This window comes from Aythya fuligula, chromosome 2 (genome assembly GCF_009819795.1).
Source record: "Aythya fuligula isolate bAytFul2 chromosome 2, bAytFul2.pri, whole genome shotgun sequence".
Lineage (NCBI taxonomy): Eukaryota > Metazoa > Chordata > Aves > Anseriformes > Anatidae > Aythya > Aythya fuligula.
The window spans coordinates 45,348,789-45,368,385 of NC_045560.1; the positions used below are offsets into that span (position 1 = coordinate 45,348,789).

A 19,597-nucleotide genomic window follows, 5' to 3' on the forward strand; every position below is an offset into this window, starting at 1 on the left:
CCTCGGGTCCTGTCGCTGTCCCCAGAGAGCAGAGCTCAGCGCCTGCCCCTCCGCTCCCCTCGTGAGGGAGCTGCAGGCCGCCATGAGGCCTCCCCTCCACATCTAGGCTGAACAAACCAAGGGACCTCAGCCACTCTTACTACATTTTGCCCTGTAGACCTCTCAGAATCTTCGTAGCACTCCTTTGGACACTCTCTAATAGTTTTATATTCTTACATTGTGGTGTCCCGTACTGCACCCAGTGCTCAAGGTGAGGCTGCAGCAGCACAGAGCAGAGCGGGACAATCCCTTCCCTCGACAGTCTGGCAGTGACGTGCCCGACGCACCCCAGGAGATGGCAGGACACACCACTGACTCACATTCAGCTTACCATTAACCAGATCCCTTTCTGCAGAGCTGCTCTTCAGCCTCTAGTCCCCCCAGCCTGTACGTACAGCCAGGGTTGTCCTGTCCCAGATGCAGAACCCAGCACTTGCTCTTGTACTTCACGCAGCTGGTGATCGCTCAGCCCACTAGGCTGTTATGATCTCCCTGCAGGGCCTCTCCACCCTCAAGGGAGTCCAACAGCTCCTTTAGGACAACTATTACCTCTTGCTGAGAATGGGTGTCCCCACATTGCCTGTACTTTTGAAAATAAAACTGAGAAATGATGGCCTTGTGTCACTCTATACAGGTGAGTAAGGCAACACGATAGCCCTGTATAGGGCATTCCAAAAGCAGCCATTTTAATGAAGACTCATGGTTCATAGTCAAGTGCCCACTATACTAATTTCCAAAACTGAGGCTACCTGTACAGCCAGATTCTCTTTTTGCCTGTGCATTACAACAAGCCTTAGTTACGTGATCACCTCCTCTTTCCCCTGCATCTCATCCCCACAAGGTCCAGTCTCACACTGGGCACAGGGCAGACCATACACAAATGGTGTACTGAATATATGTGAAGAACTGTTTCATAATATCTTCCCTTTTACCTTGGACAAATCAATACACTCCTCATTTTCGGTGATGCTTGTGAACATTTTACCGATGCCAACACTCTCCTCAAATCCTGAAATGATGTGGTGCAATTGACCGCTTTTACATGCCTCTAGTTTCTTTCAAAACTTTTAAGTGTCTTCTGCCAGTCTAAGGAATTTCTCCTATGCATGAGCCAAAGGCAAGAAAAATCAGAGAGAAATACGTGAAATAAAATATGTTCAATAAATCAAAAGAGCCCATATTCAGTTCTTTTTCTTAGTGATATTCTTAAGACAGCTGGCCTTGTAAGACCAAGAGGAGAAGATCACGATCTGCAGCTCAGCATGACTGGGAATTGGAAGTACTTCAAAATCTGAAGAGCTCAGCACCGCATTGTTCAAATCAATTCCTCACCAAGTACTCAAATAAAAATAAAATAAAATAAAATAAAACACTTCTAAATTACCCTACAAGGTGCTGGCCCAGAGTTACAATTGCTTCTAAAATAAGATCCAGGTGCTCTTAAAATTCTAAGGCAGCCTTTTAATTTTCAATTGCACTTCACAGCATGTGCAATGAATGCTGATCTTTAAAAAACTTGTCTAAATCAAACACTTCATATATTGCAGAATAATTGTTTTGTTTTAAAATAAAAACAAAAAACAGCCAAACCTATCTCGTTGTAAAGTGATGAGCCATGCTTAGTATTTTCTCTAAGCAGAAGATAACCAAAAATAAAAATCCGTGTATGCTTTGTCATTTTTTTCTTTATGCTCCAAATTAAAACTTTAACTGCAGGGTAAGCTCCTCAGCTGTATCTGAGTTACTACTACTCAGAGGTTTATCATTATGATTATTTTTATTGTGACAACACCTAGAGAATTAGATAAGGATCTCATTATCCGTTCCATATAAAACAGAACAGATACTTCCTGCTCCTAAGAGCTTACATATAAGTAACTTATAAACACAGACAACAGAGTGGGAAACAACTGGGGTAAGGGGAACAAAAATAAAAAAAAATACTTTAGGTCTGAGTTTGCATATTTATATTTTTAGAATAAAACTGTAATTTATGAGATTGGACACAAGATCCCTGTAGCGGTTTTTAAGAGATTACCTTTAACAGTGATGGTGATCCATCACACCTGTATCTACATGAAATGCCACTCTACAGATGCAGCACACACACTTTTATCCAGAGATATTGCAACTGCTGCAAAAAAAAAAGGCAAAAACAAAACCCACAAGCTAATCCTGCTATAAGCCTCAGTCAAGCACGAGCCCATCTCGTATGTGCCAAGTTTTGGGTCCACTCAGGTTATTCCACTAAGAAGGAAAACTAGGGTTAGTGTCATGCAGCTTTGATGTAAATATTTTGATGTAAATAATTTTAAACACTCATTAAAATGTCAATTAACCAAAGTTTTTACTTCCTCAACCATAAATGTCCTTCAGCCAAATCTCAGATCCAAAAGCCTATTCTTTAGGCTTTTCTTGGTACCACCCACCACTGCTCTCCAGCCTGTATTACAGTTTCCATGTTTACCTCTCTTTAGACAGAATCTCACTTTGTATCTGCATCAATGGCTCTTCTAGCTTACCTTACTTCCATCTTTCTGCCATATACACATACACACTATCCCCAAATGTAACTAGCTTGAGCCTCCCACCCAGAACATTCAGGATTTCCAGTAGCTCTGTATCTGAGCAGTGTTTGAATGGTGGTCACAAAAGAAGGTTTAGCCTGGCGTATTGAACACTGGCCATGGGCAATATATAGCTGTCAAGAAATCAACAATCATGTTATGAAAAAGCTCAAACTCCTTTTGGAGCAAACTAATCCATTATAAACAAATCTCTTCAGTAGTATGTGCATCACACCAGCCTTCCTTTGTATTTCATGTAGTAACAGCAATTGCTGGCACAAAGTTGACTTTTGAATGACAATCCTGGTATGTAACGCGGCCAGCAGTTTACTTACACTTCTACATACATGTTACATAACTGCAGCCTTTTCAGGTAAGGGGAGGAAAAACTGAAATGAAAGGAAAAGCCAGACAGATGGTCGGTAAATTATGTATTCTCACCACTAAGATCCCCAGGAGTAGCCAAATTATACAGCAGTTCACAAGAGACATCAAGATAAAAGTGTGTGCTCTTTAAATAGACTGACCTCCAACTCCAGCTGAAATCAGCAGAAAAAGCAGAGTGATACAATGCAAGGGAGGAAAAAAATAATTAGCCCACATCAGCTGTGCTCCAGTAAAATGAATAAGAGCACATAGCTGCTTTAAAAGGGGATATACAGATGGAAAGAGGCATACTGTGACAATATAAACTCTGAACTCCATCACTGTGGCAGAATCTTATTTAAAAATATTCCCAACTCATACAATTAAAATGTATTCAAAAATATGGGCTTCCTTGGTTTCAAAGTGTATTAAAGATGCATGTATTCCTTGGGGTTCTTAGTATTACCCTTCCAAAAATAACACGAGCAAACTGCTGACACAGTTCTCCTAAAATATGAAGGAAAACTTCAGGCTTTTGAATGGTTCCTTACAGTACAATAATATTTCCTTTCATTCTTTAAGTCCTAGCTATATAAAATGGGAAGGTTTCATAATGTAATAAAAAAAAAAATCAGAAACAAAATATCTAGTTGAGAGAGATGCACTGTGTTATTTTCCATTGAACCTGAGACTTGCAACCACCTTTTTTTTTTTTTTTTTTTTTCCTCCACATAAAGCAGGGACACCTGAAGGTCAGAATACAGTCACTTTAAATCATTACAGTACTGGATAAATCCTAAAAAGCAAAATCTATAGAATAAATTTAAAAAGGAGCGTGCAAGCCCTGCAAGTACTTTATTTTCAATGCCAATAATGCGATTTGATGTTGAGCAGCAAATCCCCAACCAATGAAAATTTGTGGGAAAAAAATAAATCTCTGGAAGTTTAAAAAACAAACAGCATCACCAAGAAGTTGAACTGCAAAATAACACTTTTGTGAGGACCTGGAGCTGCATGTAGAATTTTAACTTTTACTAAGTATAAGTCTCACTCTCCACCGTGGGGTAGTTATGATACATCGTTTAGAGAATCTCAACAGGTTCCTGGGGAGGAAGCAGCTATATATATATATATATATATATATATATTAAAAAAAAAAAAAAAAAAAAAAAAGTTAAATTGGCTCTAACAATCTGGAAGTGACCTAATCCCTGAGCTAAACAAAAAAAACATCAGGTAAAACCGTTGACCCTACAGATAGAAGGGACACTCCTGACACTCCTGACAAAATCCATGAATAGCTTTCTTTATAAAGAGAAATAATAAGATTAATGCAAAGCTGATAAAAGAACTATCTTGTGATTTACATAAAAAAGGACCAAGGAAGCAAGCAGGCAAGCACAGGGCCTTGAACAGAATTAAGCATGCAGCAGGCAGTAAATATACCTGAAATGCTGGATGAGCTGACAACATAAAGGCCACAACATCAAACGGAGAAACAAAAGAGCAGGTCTTTAAATTGCATTTTTCTGTGCAGAATAGGAAAAACATGTATGGCAGCTGGTATGTCCAAAATAAGGTAGGAGAAATGAAGATATGGCTTTAAACAATAAATGTCACTGTCGGTGACAGAACAGTTCATGCACCCATGGGAATCGAAAGGGCAGCCGTAAGGGCAGCCATGGCGGTAAGGTTATTGAATCTAGTCCATAGTTAGTGTGACAGTGACATATTATAAGCTTTTAAGTTTACACATGTAGCAAGGCTACAGCAGACTAATCAGTCCTCAAACAGCATTTAAAGTTAAATACAACAAGGTTCAGTGATCACCGTAATGTTTCCCAAAAGCAGCATAGAGAAGTGATTTGTTGCACTTGGTACTACACCAGCAGCCAGTTCTATACCCACGGCATGTATCAGCTTGCTGATGCCATAGTAAGATAATGAGTTTTTCCAAGCACTTGAAGAACAAAAGCCTCCATACCCATATTTTCATGTTGATTATGTATAGCAAGACAAAATGTAATTATCAAGCTGGATAGTTTTCTGCTTCAAAACCACAATTTCATGCGCATGCAGGTGTGGAACAAAAACTAAGCATCTCACAAAATGATGAGATTTACCTTAGATACTTGTAGTTAATATTTGATTATGAATTTCAACTAAACTGTAAAGAAACTGGCTTGAACAATACAGAAGACAATACATACTGTATCGTCTTTGAACTTGGCAATTATTGATAGGGAACTACAGCAATGATTCAATTTCCAGTGACTTATAAACTATCCCATGGGAGATTATTTAGACCAAGAATTGGCTCATCACACATTTTACCATCTTTAAGTATGACATTTTGAAAAAAAAGCCAAGTAAACCTGTCAAGCCTGATCACCCAAGCAACCTACACCCAGGCAGTACAGGTGTTGTATAGACTGTCCACAGTGTCCTGAGATTTTTGGTGAGTAGCACTTGTGTAGTGCCAAGATCAGTAAAAGTAGTTTGCTTTCCTGCCAGCAGCAGTGGTTTGCAGGTGGTAGCCACCTCCGCCAGAACACGGGACACTTCCAGCTCTGAGCTTTACTCCTCTGAGGTAATCAGTTCACACATCACCTTCTAGGATCTTCTTTTGGAAGAACACAAAGAGTAGTAAAAAGAACAAAAGCAGAAGTTGTGGTTCTAGCATTTTACTGAGATGCAGTCTTAGCTTCCAAAGTGAAAATGTAAAACAACTAAAAGCAAAGCTGCTGCACAAGCACAAGAAGAACACTTTAGTCAATGAGGTGGTCTGCAAGCTGTGAGGTGACGGGCAAAAAGTCCTTTTTATTTGACAAGTAAGATTCAAAAGAGACAGAAACCTATTGTGAAACAGTTTCTGCTTTTTTTTTTAAATGGAAATCAGGATGGGAGGGGAGTAATTTATGCAGAAATACCCTTTGGTTTTGTACTCCGCTCTGTGTTTGCTCTAAACACCCACAAGTATCACAAACAACTTGAATACTACAAACTACACAAAAAAAATCTCAGTTCAGAGCTATGTAGATAATTGATGCAAAGTGGCTCAGCTTGAATTTTATTTTTTTATATGTGAAAGTCAAAAGATTTCAAGGAGAAAAAGAAGAAACATCAATCCTTTCCATTTCTTAAAATGGAAAAAAATAAAAAAAAAACACGCAAAGACTGAAAATATCTGTTAACAGATAAGATCACCTTATCTATATGGAAATGTAGTTTGGACACTTCAATTTTCAGTTAGATTTCATGAGGTCTACATTCTGGCCCGATTACAGCGTAACTAATGCAAAAATATTTTTAAGCTACTACCAAATATGAGCGAAGATGAAAAACACTTTCAGGGAAATTGCTTTTACTTTCCTTGGCATAAACTTAAGCTCCAACAGTCCATATCAACAGGATGGTACCTTGTTATGTGCTGATTTTAAACAAAATCAACTTCATGGATCTGGTATCTCTGGGCAGCAAATATTGGAATGGAAGACTTCTCAAAGAACACTGACATTGAGTCTGCCTGTTTTCCTAAATCGGTTGTTCTCAGTCTTTTGTAACGGCTCTTCCCTTGCTGGGACCTTCATGAAACAATTCATATTGAGCTTTAAAATCCCTCCCAGTAAAAGCAGAAGTTCAGGTTGCTGACAATCTGTCTGCCCCATTCTGATCCTACAGGTTAAGAAGCAACGGACCAAGTCAATCAAATGAGTTATCTACTTACAAACCAGCTCCAAAGATTCCTGTTTACTGTAGGTTTATCACAATCTGTCAGACTACTAAAGTCAAGTCAGGCTTAAAATCTGTCCTGGAGATGCGTGAAGTTTGTGTATCTGTAATAAATAGCTCATGAGAGGCAGACATATCGCTGAGCTAATCTGCAATGCATGTCTGCCTGCCCATGATAAAAGCAGGCTTTCACTCTTCGTCTGGAGTTTAAAAACTACATATCTGATTGACAGATAATTAAACTGCAGGGAAAGCGAGCAAAAGGATCAAAAATGCTTTTCTTTGAACATTGGGCTGCTAATGGCAGCGTGGTAACTCCTCCCATGCAGAACTGTAGCATTTCTTCTCTCAGTTTATACCAAAGCATACTCAAAGCAGCCAGACAGGCTTAAAGCCAAGTGCAGTGATAATGCATCCCCTCACTTTACAGACTGGGACTGGATTGCAGCAAAGTTCTCCCTGAGGTAATTCAACCACATGAGCTACTGGTATTCTGTGATGCCTCTTCATCAGGAACCTTTTTTTTTTTTTTTTTTTCTTTTAAAGTAGAATCATCATTTCTCTAATTACTTATATGTTTATTATCAGCTCTTTGTTTTCCTTCCTTTGCTGAATGCTACTGACAAAGCTCTTATGAAGAGTTACATCTGCAACAACCTAGTACAGTATCACATGAGAAAAGGCATCACAGCTTCTACTTTACAACCTTTGTTTTAACTCCTGAGTAGAGAGGGATGGAGAGAAAGCAAGCTCTTTCTTAACTCACTCTTCACTGCCGTCAATTTTTTATTTATTTTTTAGCCTTAGACTGCAAGGAAACCACTGTTTAAGATTTCCCAACATCTCTGCCTTCTCAGTGCAGGCTACCCCATCTCTGCCCCTCGGGGACACTTTAAAACAAGGGTACTTCTGCCCCTTAAGCTCCTTTACCTGATGAGTCCGTCTTTCTGCTTAAAGGCTGTCACGACTCGCTTGTGCACAGATAAGCCCAAGTGTCCTTTTTTGTGCAATCGGGGCTTACTACTATAGATTTTACAGACTATTATGCTGATTTCTTTCTGCTGTAAAAGAGAATTATTCCCAACTAGACATAAAAAGAAGGGTATTTGCAAGCCCTCAGATCTGTTCATGACCATATATATACATATATCTTCCATGTAAGATGAAGAGTAGTAAATACCATACACCAGAATTTAGCCTTACAGGTGACAATAACTTGATATCTATTCTGTAGATATACAAATCATGACTGATTTAAACAAGCCAGTTATCCAGTCTTGCCAAAGCAGCATAGGCATTGGAAAGCCTTTGTTTTCCTCATGTCATCATCATTTTGAAAACTTTGTGAATGCTCTTTCTTGTCCTTTTACTTTTTTAACTTACTTACACAACAAAACAACAAGAGTTGACCTGGTTTAAAAAGTAAATATTAGAAAGCTCCTGTTTTATTAATATCACTGAGACCCTTGTTTAAACGTCACAGCTCTGTGGAAAGCTATTCTGAGAAAAAGTTGTGAAAAGTTAGTGAAGCATGAATTGAGTAGTACCAAACAGCATGGCTACAGGCAGTATTTCCAAGCATGTCTTAAGACAATCAGAAATACTGATGAAAATTCAATAACAATAATGAAATATTCACAACTGTGGGGAAAAACTTAATTCAGGTACCTTGTTTATGGGGCAAAAAGCTTATTAAATAAATTGTATAGCTTGCCAGCCAGAGTATTTTGACCTAATGAGATACATACAAGGATAGAAAACTCCTTCCATTGTTTTCTCCATATTTCACATCTGCAATCACTCACCAGTTCAGATGAAGCAAACTTTTCAGGCAGCCTAAAACTGTTCAAGATATTTCTACCAGCAACAACACGCAGATGTTTGCAAAGACACAGAAATATGGTAACCAGACACCCAGTCCAGTTTCCTCCTGCACAGGTACAAATAAAATACATGTGTCTATTATGTGTCTGTTTCGCAAAACCATGGCAGTACACTAACTGAAAATGGCACCTGCAGGATGGCTATATAGAAATTGCTCTCAAGACACTGTTCACTGGATCATGGAACAGGATGTAAACATGTACAAGTCATTCAGCTTCTCATCTAAGTTAGTATAGTAAACTGTTTTTAAGCAGGTAACCTTTTCCTAAATGTGACAAATTACTTTGTGATCCCGCTTTTTTTTTTTTTTTTCATCCTTTTATTTCCATGGTTCTCCCAGATTTACCAGATGGAAGACTCCTGAAAATCGGTCCCAACAACAGACACTCCCAGTAGAGGATGCTCCAAGCCATGGGACCAGGGACAGACCATGTTGCTTTTATCACCTCTCCATGAAAGTTCTCCCTCCTGACTTCTCAGGAGTACACTTGTTTCTATTCATTTATGCAAACTATGAGAAAAACTTCTTCATTGTGCAATGACATGAGGACAGGGGACCTGAAGAGATTTAGTTGGACAGATGGGACCTGAACCCATCATCCTGCTGCTGCTGCAGGAAAATATCCTGCAGCTCTGGTAGAAGGGAAGCAGCCAGCCCAAACACGACCACTCTCAGTAAGAAAACTGACTTCCACAATGCAAGTTTTCTCTTTCCTTTATGCCTGCATCACGTTCCACAAACTGCACTACAGCAGCAGAGATTGCTGTTTGAGCTAGTGGAACATTAAGATATTTCATATATATTGACTCAAAGTGACAGCATCTGACTTCAGTTGAGACAATCTGTCTGATTCAAATGAGTTTAAATTTAAAGACTAGTTGATGTAAAAAGAGAGAGAGGAAAAAAGCACTATGGCTACGTCTAAAAGCTGAGGCAGGGAGAAAGCTCAAGAGAAAGCAGCAGTGATGGATAGGATAAAGGATAAAGGCAAAAACGGTTATTATAAAATGGATTTAAAATAAATAGTCACTTATTACTATCTGGGGTATAAAAAGAAAAATCTCATCAAAAGCTAATGAAGTCCATGTTTCTAAACTAGACACAGGAGGAAAAAAATTCCCAGTGCCCACTTTAATAAAATATTTGCCAACACAAACGATTTACAACCTTTAGTTTTCAGACTTCTGACTTTGCATAACAAGCTGGGAAATAAAGAGAGTTGTGTTTCTTTTTAAAAATGAGAGTACCATAAAATGCAATTCTACATTTTGTGTTTATGCATATATGTTCATAAAAATGTACTCAAAGTATGAGATGTTAACAGAATATTATGAAAGATGTTCTGTAGAATATGAGGGAAAACTGCACAGTCAAGTCCCACCTGTCTTGATTACAATTAAATGGTTTTTCAAAAAGCTTGTCATTTTTAAATACCCACATCAGGCTCCAAATTTACAAGGAAAGATACCAAACTAACTCTGTTTCTCTGAAGAGCTAGTGATTTGGCCTCTCTGCTTAAATTGTAGAACAGGACCATGCCCAAGTGAAAAAAAAAAATCTTATTCCTGAAACACTTAATGACAGCAGCTCTTCAACTGACAAACCCATGGAACAGAGTAGGCCTGTAAAATCTTGAGTGCTGGAAAGTAAAATATCCAGTGAGATGAATTCAGGCTGAGAGTGGATTGAGATAAAATATTCAATTAGCCTATAGCCTGACCCCACAGACTTCCAGTGGTGGTCGAGAAAGATGAGCTGACTTTGTCACTCTCACCATACAGAAAGACTTATGCGTAATTTATCAGCAGCAGAAAGAAGCCAAAAGCAAATCTTGGCAGCAACAGAGGCTACCAAGTATTCTTAAGCAAAGAAGCATTCATTAGTATCAAACAAATACCTAATGAATGAGAAGAAAGAAAAATACAATATTGAATTACAAGGATACAATAGGCTAATAAAGCCATATACTTTGGCACATTGTTGTGGAGTAAATAAAATCACAGCTTTCTGTCTGAGGAGTCAGAACAAGAAGGCTCTAACGTCACCTGTGAAACTCTTAATCATCGTCTTCTAGTAATACTCCTTGGGAAATGAAAGCAGCAAGACCAGTCCTATTTCTTCTTATTGGGTGCAAAGGTGAATAATCAACACTTGTGCTAACAGGTCACTGTTTGCACAGATCTGTGCACAAGACTAGGTGCTCTAAGGACCTGAGATATCTGGGTGGTACAAGCCAGACAATTAAGACTATCAGCTCCAATCATACATAGGAGGCCCTTGGCCCCATGCTACCATTAAAAAGAATCTCATTGCCCTACTTTTCTGATGAAAGTCTTGATCACTGCAATTAAAGACTCAATTCTGCCCCATTGACTTTCATCAGCCAAGACCTGCGTAAGTCCAAAGGCATTTTCAATAAATCTATTGAAATATTTCATTAAAAACTTGTCCTTAGTTTTGGTCAGAAAAAATGTAGGTAGTATTTTCAATTATCAGACCCTCCCTACATCCAGCAGATAAGAAACCTCAACACATAAATCAGAAGTTGCTTCACAATGAGAGGAGCTAATTTCATGAGAGCTGTTGAGTGAAAGCACCTCCCTTCCACCAAATCATTCATAACCTGATATAAAACATCTCAGCAGGACTTCATAACACTTTTTTTTTTTTTTCCAGAGAAAAATCTTCATAACCTGGTATGTTCATCTTACCATAATCTCAACCTTACAATTTAATTTGTACAGGATGTCTGTTCACCAAGTTGAAATGTTAGCATGAAAAAAACATCTAGAATCTGCTCTAGCTAACATTAAAAACCATAAAAATAACATAAAAAAATAATAATCCCCAAAGCCACCAAACATCCAGTAAACCAATTCTTTCTGATGCCTCACAGCTCTTTAAAGCACAGGAAAAATCTCAAATTACTGCTTGAAAATCTCTATGGGTATATTGTAAAAGCTTTCAGCGTTGCATCTCTGAAGTATTTTGAAATAAAAGTGGTTCATTCAACCAACCATCCAAACTAATCTACGCTCCTTGATGGGATAGATATACTTAATCTTCAAAATACAGGACATTACAGTTGTCACCTAACGCAGTGACAGACAAATCAAAAGATTAAAATGCAAAATTGTATTGAGAAAATGAATAGGGATTTTCAGTGTCCCCTCCAACGCAGGAACAAGAAACTTAAAATGGATCAGTAAGTGGCAGTTTCAGAAAAATAAAATAAAATTGCAAGTAATATTACCTTATTCAACAACTACAGAACTGTATGTCCCAGGGTATAGCAAAAGCTTATTTTTTAAATAAAAAAAAAAAAAAAACTTTTAAAATGATTTGAAACTGAGTTATGGAAATTAAATCTACTATTGCTAGTTACAAAGGCATAAGCAACCCCTTTAAGAAGTCCCTGAGCTGGAGACTGGCAGAGCAAGCTGGAAAGACACTTTGACATTTCCCTGATCTCACACACACTTCTTCACTGTCACCAACCAGCAGATGCGAGACAAGGGTTAGACCAGCCTTAAAGCTGGCTCTGTATAGCTACTGCTGGGGGTAGCTCTTTTTTCTGATAATTAAACCTTTTCCATCCAAAGGCTTCATCTATTACTCTGTTCATCCATACGAACTGAAAAAATATATATATAAAACATCAAATAAATACAGCAAAGAATATATATATTCTCTTCAGAGTGCTTTTGTAATTATTTTGGAACGGTTCAGTAGAGTCATGGAACGTGTCGGCCCACAGACTCCCCTATTTCATGGCTCGTTGGCTTCTGTGGTGGGCTGTAACAGCCACAGATGGATAACACAAGAGAGGCTTTTGGGTATCTATGGAAACAAGTAGCAGAAGTCTGCCTCAAGGTCTTCTCTTCAGATCCTTCCCCCATGCTAGGAAGGGGCAGGGAGCCCCCCCCCCCCCCATCTTCCAAAATGCAGAGGAGCAAAAGGAGGCAGCAGACACTCGGAAATCTGGAGCTGAGGCAAGCGAGGAGGCAGAGAAGGAGGAGGAAAGAGAAGAATGCTAGAATTAAAGAGAACTAAAGGGAAAAGCAAACAAAGTTGGAGAGCAAGACAGTATCCTTCCTGTAGCTTGATTCCTAAGTAGCCTATTCAGTAGACTCCACTGGTATTTTGTGTGTTAATCAGTTTAATGCATTTCCAAGCCAACTTCTCTCTAATGTTTGCTTACACGAGGGTCCATGCAGCTGTACTGGGTTAGTGGTCAAAGCAAAAGAAAAGAGTGAACCATTTTCCTCTGGGGGAGGTGCATATCAAACCAATCCTTGAAATCAAGTGCCGTGCTAAATGACAAGTCACTGCCTTATATCTTGAAAACATCAAGATGAAAAGTTGTGGTTTTCCCCTATGCGCTTCCATCAAAACTTGCTGGGTTTCATTGAATTTGTGACTTCAATCACCGTTTTAATGAAAAAGTAAATAAAAATCTATTTCAGTAAACAAAGCTATCCATCCAACAAAAATCACCCCATTCCATCAACATGAATTTTAGCAACCACATGCTGTCTTCAGTGCTGTTTTATTTCCTCTGCTCTTACTTCAAGATTAATAAAAACTTAGAAGAAAAAAGCAAGAATGCCTGTTGACTCTTTAAATACACAAGGTAGCAGATACTCCATGTCCTGCTGCAGAAAGCTCTAAGAATACAGATACAGGAAACCCTCCCTGATTTCCAGACATGGTTATTGTCGTCCAAAGCTGCCCTTCTGTTTTCATAGTCACAGCCAACATATTCCATCTGGTTACATCAGGTTGTATTACACCTCCTGATCTCATGGAAACCTCGTATGATGAGACACAGCTCAGCAACATACCCGATTTTCGGAGTAACACGTGTACTTGCCATATGCAGATAACAACCTGTGAACAGGGCCAAGCTACTTTCTCAGGAACAATAAGTTAATGACAATTTCCGCGCTAGCACATCTCAGATGAAGACTGCAGCCCAACATGCAAATTAACATTTATAACACAAGCACATTCACGCTGCAGGTGGGTAATATAATCATTGGAGAAAATTAGTTTATCATCATATACCTTTGCCTGACTCCAGTACCCCATCCAGCTATTCCCCATCCTGAAGCTTAGTTCAGTAATTAAACTCGAATTAATATTGAAAAACAGCCATCAAATGATTCTCCTAAACAATTAAAAGCATGCCACATTTGGCCATTCTGCAACCATAGCTGCCTAAAACTAAGGCCCAGGAGAGCCAAAATTCAACCCTGGATCAGCAACTTGTCTTTTAGTAAATACGGATAGTACAATCTCAAATTCTGTTACATCACACCCTGTCATCTCAGGCTGAAAATGCAAACTTCTTGCAAGAGAAAGAGCAGATTGACCCCTTTCCTGGGAGACACAATATAGCATTTTAATTCTACATTGGTGGAGACAGCACTTTCCAGACAGCATTAATATGCATACAGAGATAGGCGTGTGGGGAGCTGTGTGCACACTGTGCATGAGCATGTTTGTTTTTAGGGAAACATCTACCCAGACAGGAATATAAAAAAAAAACAAAACAGCATGTATATCTGTGCCAGAACCGGAGACAATATTGAGGCTGCTTTGAGTACTTGAGTCCTGCATGTGCTCCTAATGCTTTCACAGCTGTGCAGTACCATGGACACCTTCCAATGACTGTTCTTTGAAAAACAAAAGAAAACAAAACAAACCCCACAGCCATGTTATAGAAACTACACGTGCCGTTTCCAATATCTGAAAACAGCGCCTACCCGCTCTACAACAGCACAGATATTTTCATTCTCTATTTATACGTGTGGGTGACATAATTTATACAAGCGCACACATGCACATACGGCACTGCAGAACTGCAAAAAAATAAAAATAAAATAAATCTTTCTCCCACAGGGACAGGCTGCCATGTTTTGTCAAAATTTTCCCAAATATGCACAGATTCCTCACTTTCAGCATCATCTGCTTCTGTAGAGTGAATCCACCAATTCACCACTTCCTCGCATCTCTAGTTTCATGGGCAGTGCGATCTCAATAGGTTAAAACCACCAGCTTCAGCTGCCTCTGGCCCATTTGGGGCTGTTCAGGCCATCCTTACCATCTTCCATACATTTCTACAGCACCTACTTGCAAGAGCACAACCACATATAGACCATAAACTGTATTTCAGGCACCTTCAACCCAGCTGCTCCCTATTCAGAAGCCCTTAATGTATACTGAAATTTTGCTGCAACCCATTTGAAGACATGAAACCTATAAGGGCTTTACAGTGTCTTTAAGTTCACAACATCTTCATGAATTCATTAAATCCACAGATACAAAACTCTTAGGTTCCAATTCTCTTTGTGTTGTCATTCAGTAACTTCGGCATTGAATGTATTCACTTTACCAGTAACTAGATTTTTTATTATTTTTTAAATCATTAGTCTGTCTACAGTCTCAGGTCTTGCTGGATCACTGATTGTCATCTGCAGATGATTCTTCCAGCCAAATTATGTCTTCAGATATACCTGAGTGACTCTGCTCAATTTAATTCAGCAATTGGAACTTAATTAAAAATTCTGTTGAGAATGTGAGGGCCAGAATAGGAAATGGCTCATCATGCCAGAGCTGTATTAGCTTTGCAGCACTGATAGGAACACGAACTAATAAAAACTTTTTGTTCATACTAAAATGAATACCCTGGACTTTCATTAGACAGTAGGAGCAACTGCCGTAAGATGACAATCGTATCAGCAAGCAGATCTGTTCTGCAAGAATTTCTCTATTCAAGCACTTTTCAAATTAAAAACCACATCAAATGAAGGGAACCTCCATTGCAACCTAAAAATACATAACTTAAATCTACTTACCCTCCCCATAACTGTCCAGGGAGAAATTGTGTGAAATGTACTCAAAGTTATTAGTTATTCGGAGAACTGAAATGGCCCCAAAAGTTTGGATCTGTCCTTTCCAATCAGGAGCATTTCACTTATTTTGACATTTAATTCACTACTTGTTTAATTCCTACCACTTGAATAATTCCATGTAGCATAGCTAAATGCTCCTTTCTGCATGACTAGCTAAAATTCCTTTTTTTTTTCCCCCTACAATTATATCATCTTATATTTCAGTTACATGAAGACAATGAATTTCTCCTATGAAGAAAGACTGAGATAGCTGGGGATGTTCAGCCCAAAAAAGAGAAGACTCAGAGGCGACCTTATGCAGCTTTAGCTTAAAGAAGGCTTATAAAAAAGACAGAGAGCAACTTTTTGCTGAGGAAGACAATGACAAGTGGGAATGGCTTTAAATGCTTTAAATTAAAAGAAGGGAGATTTAGACAATTACTTTTACTTAAAGACTTGTTTTCTACAAGAGACCTACCTAATGCTTACACAGCAACAAACTGAGAAAAGAGCAAGACTACAGACAAAACATTGAAGTTTGCTCTGCTGGTGCTGACCCTGCACTGGAAAAATTTCAAAGATCCACAGATCAAAACCACACAGTTGGAATAAGACTGCTGAAATCTGACAGACTTGGTTGAACATGCTAAATTAAAACACACAACATTTTAGGATTTTCCTTTCTACATATATTCACAGGTTGTTTTGCTTTTTTTTTTTTTTTTTTTTTTACAGAAAACTGTTGTATTCTGAATGCTGAAACTGTTGAAAAGTGAGGAATAAATACTCACTCAAAAAGAGAGAACTGGATTTGACAGATACCTTGTTTTCTCATGCATATGCTCCATAAAATTTCATGCCTTTTAGCTTGATTAACCACAGACATTCAAGTGTAACTTTTAAGTAAAATAACCACCAAGATTTCATTTAAAATCTAACATTCAGTTTAATGGTCTTCATTAACAATTTGAATGTTTCTAGGACATCCTGTTTCTATTTATCATTCAAATGGTTTCTAAGATTAAAATCTCGTGTTATCTAAGATTAAAATCGGTGTTATTTTTTTTCTTATCAAACGTGCAATCTAAAATACAATGCAAATTGATAAGGCAAATGCATTAGCTTTTGCTACTAACTTCAACTATGAATCCAACTGCAATGCTCAAAATTTGAAAATCAAACTGCTGTTGTTGAATTCCATGCCAACTGGTAATAAATACTCCTCTCTTCCACAGCATTTTACTTCTTTTGATTGGAAAGCATGTTATAATGGTCACTATCATTCTCTCTGCTGTTATATAGCTTTTATGAAACGAGAATGTCTAGAGGGAAAAGTTTTATGATGCTTTATACTTTAATCATCTTAATTTTTAATAGGGATTCCAAAGAGAAGTTCAAAGTATCATTAAGAATCTGATTCAAACTGTTAGAGTCAATGGAAAATCTATCGTACAAGATTTTGCCACAGGCTTCCAATTGCTTTTTCTCTTTATTGCTCGTGCTATTTGAATTTTGTCTCAGTTTTGTTATGCCATTCTAAAGCATCATAAGAATTATTTTCATTTTATTAAACACTCACCTCAAACCACTGGCCATGTGACTGCATTTTAAGGATGACACAAGGGTCTGGTTTGGAGAGGGCATCCCTATCTGATATGCCTTTGCATGCAACTCGCAGCTCCACTTTAGTCAGGCATGGGCTGTTAAAAATTCCCAGGGTATTGGCTGCTGATTCATAGATGTTGCTCATTTTCTTCATTCCTTTTCCTGTAAGGAGAGAAAAGGTCCATTTAGAATAGTGCAGGCCCAGTACATCCCTTCCATCCATGCAGATGTCAGCATAATGTTCTGCTAGCCTATAAGACTCTGCCATTGTGAACAAGAGGGGAAAAAAAAAAAGAAAAGTTTCTATGGAAGAAAGGAACACATCATCCTGTATTTTCCAAAATAAGCCAACTTCAGAATGAAACTTTCCACCATGCCCCTGAACTTCGGGGGTGAACCATGAACTTGGCATACAGCCCTGTTCCTGCTTTCAGGGCCACATTTTCCCTGGCAAAAGGGCAGACAGTGGTAATTCTGGATTTCTCCTGAGAGTGCCTTATTCTAAGGCTTCATTAAATTTGTTCAGCACTCTTGCAACCTGCAGGAGTACACCTAAAAAGCATGCATTTCACCTTGCACAAACTCTGTATGTAAATTCAGCAGGTCTCTTTCATATCAATCTTAACTTCCAAGATACATTTTACTCTCTATTTCTATGCTTATCACTGAGCATTACTTCCTCCCAAACCCAAGAAATCAGTCTGGATTGATGGTCTAAACAGTAGGGCAGGATATTTATGCTGACAATTCTTGTTGTTATACACTGTTGGCTCTTTCTAGGTCGGAAACCATTATTATGTGATCACACACAGCTCAAACAGTGGCAACCTCTGGCCTTGCTTCATTACAAATGCCACACCACCACAAACACAAGTGTTGCAGCTTGAGCTTTTACTCAAACAGAAACAACAAAAGACATTTTTAACACAGAGTAAAAAAAAAAAAATTAAAAATTAAAAAATCACTACATGTTCATTTCTCATCAACAAAGACTCTGGGAACACCTCAATTGGCTCACTCATTCTGAGCTTCCCAATCTGGTCCCTAACAAGAAGGCTTAGTCCCTTATCACACCTCTCCTCCCACATTTATAAGGGCTGCAAAAGATTAATTTCATGCTTTTAGAGGGCAGGTTTATCATACCAGATCATCAACAATTTTTTGGGGGGCTGTTTCCAGCCTCCTCACTGTCTCTTCCACAACACCAGAAGTTAATGACTTTTTTTTTGTGCTCAGAAGTTAATGACTTTTGAGACTGTTTTGATAAAAGTTAAATCTTGGTGTTTTGGAAAAGAAATTAAAGTTTTCTCTCTGAGAATTTATAAAATCAAAACAAAAAACATCTTCAAAAAGTCCAGTTTCCCTGTGAGTTACAGAGGCAAAATTTGAAAGGTATTGGTAAATTCAGAGTAAGCAGACTTTGCAATGCAGAGTCAACATATAAGAAATACAAAGAAACTTCGGGAACTCAAGTTTGAACAATGAGTCAGACAATCTGTTCTCCATGCAGATGAAAGAAAAGCATGTTAACAATTTACAATTCTTCAAGCCCATCCAAATTTATACAGCAATTTACCCTACAGCCACAGTCGGCTGTGATAACCCTCACCCACACTGTTGGATTCAGTATGTTTCAAAGTCAAATGGGTGTGGATGGACTCTAACCACCCTCTCCAGCTCAGGACCTATGGGTGTATCTCCTTATGGTAAAATTGGCTTCTTGAAATGTGAGCCACCACCGTCATGGTTTCCCACAGCTGAAGATCACAACAGCCTCCTTCAGCCCTCTCCAGTTACCTGCAAATTCTGCCACCCAAACTGTGTTGCTTTGGACTTGCCACTAAGAAAGAAATGTGACCAGGAAAAAAATAAAAAATAAAAAATATAAAAAAATAAAAGGTAACAGCATTAAGCTGTATTATTAAGCCCAAAGAGAATAGTCTGCTTCTGTACTGTGTATTCCTATATGCTGGTTTTGCTTCTCATACATTTTTAGCTGAGACTCTTGAAACTGCAAATAGACCAGCATCTCTCAGATCTTGAAGTCTTTCCCATTTTGTGCTGGGTCAATTCACATGAGTAATGGCAAGACTGCAGTCCTAGCCTGAAGGCGATAGCATACACAGGGGAACTAGGCTCTAGCCTAATCTGAACCACTTTGATAAAATCATAAATTGAGGAGCAATGCCCTGCATGCAAGAGGGACCTGATATCTGATATCGCAGCTAAGCACCACAGTAAGCATCTGGGCAAAGTGCTACCAAACCTGTTGATTCAAAACTGCATTCGTGAGACCAGTTTTTGTCTTTTTGTTTGCCGCCTTTTTTTTTTTTTCCCAAAAAAAGAGGACAGAGAAAGGTGGTGGCAACTTTGGCAAAGCCACTAAAGGCTGCTATTTAGCTAAAAGTTACATAAACAGTTATATGTATTTTGCTAGCAAATTTTCCATACTGTTTATTTAATATATATTTCTGCTTTTTCATTCTATTTATAATATATCCCTGCTA

At 38.4% G+C, this 19,597-nt stretch overlaps 1 protein-coding gene across 1 annotated transcript in view; it reads right to left on the reverse strand.

Annotated features, from left to right (window-relative positions):
* CPNE4 (copine 4) overlaps positions 1–19,597 on the reverse strand; it is a 225,409-nt gene that overhangs the window by 162,074 nt on the left and 43,738 nt on the right. Inside the window, exon 2 of the mRNA XM_032181441.1 lies at positions 17,065–17,252. Coding sequence (XP_032037332.1) covers positions 17,065–17,244 — 180 coding nt within the window. The 5' untranslated portion in view covers positions 17,245–17,252. The remainder of the gene's footprint in view (positions 1–17,064; positions 17,253–19,597) is intronic.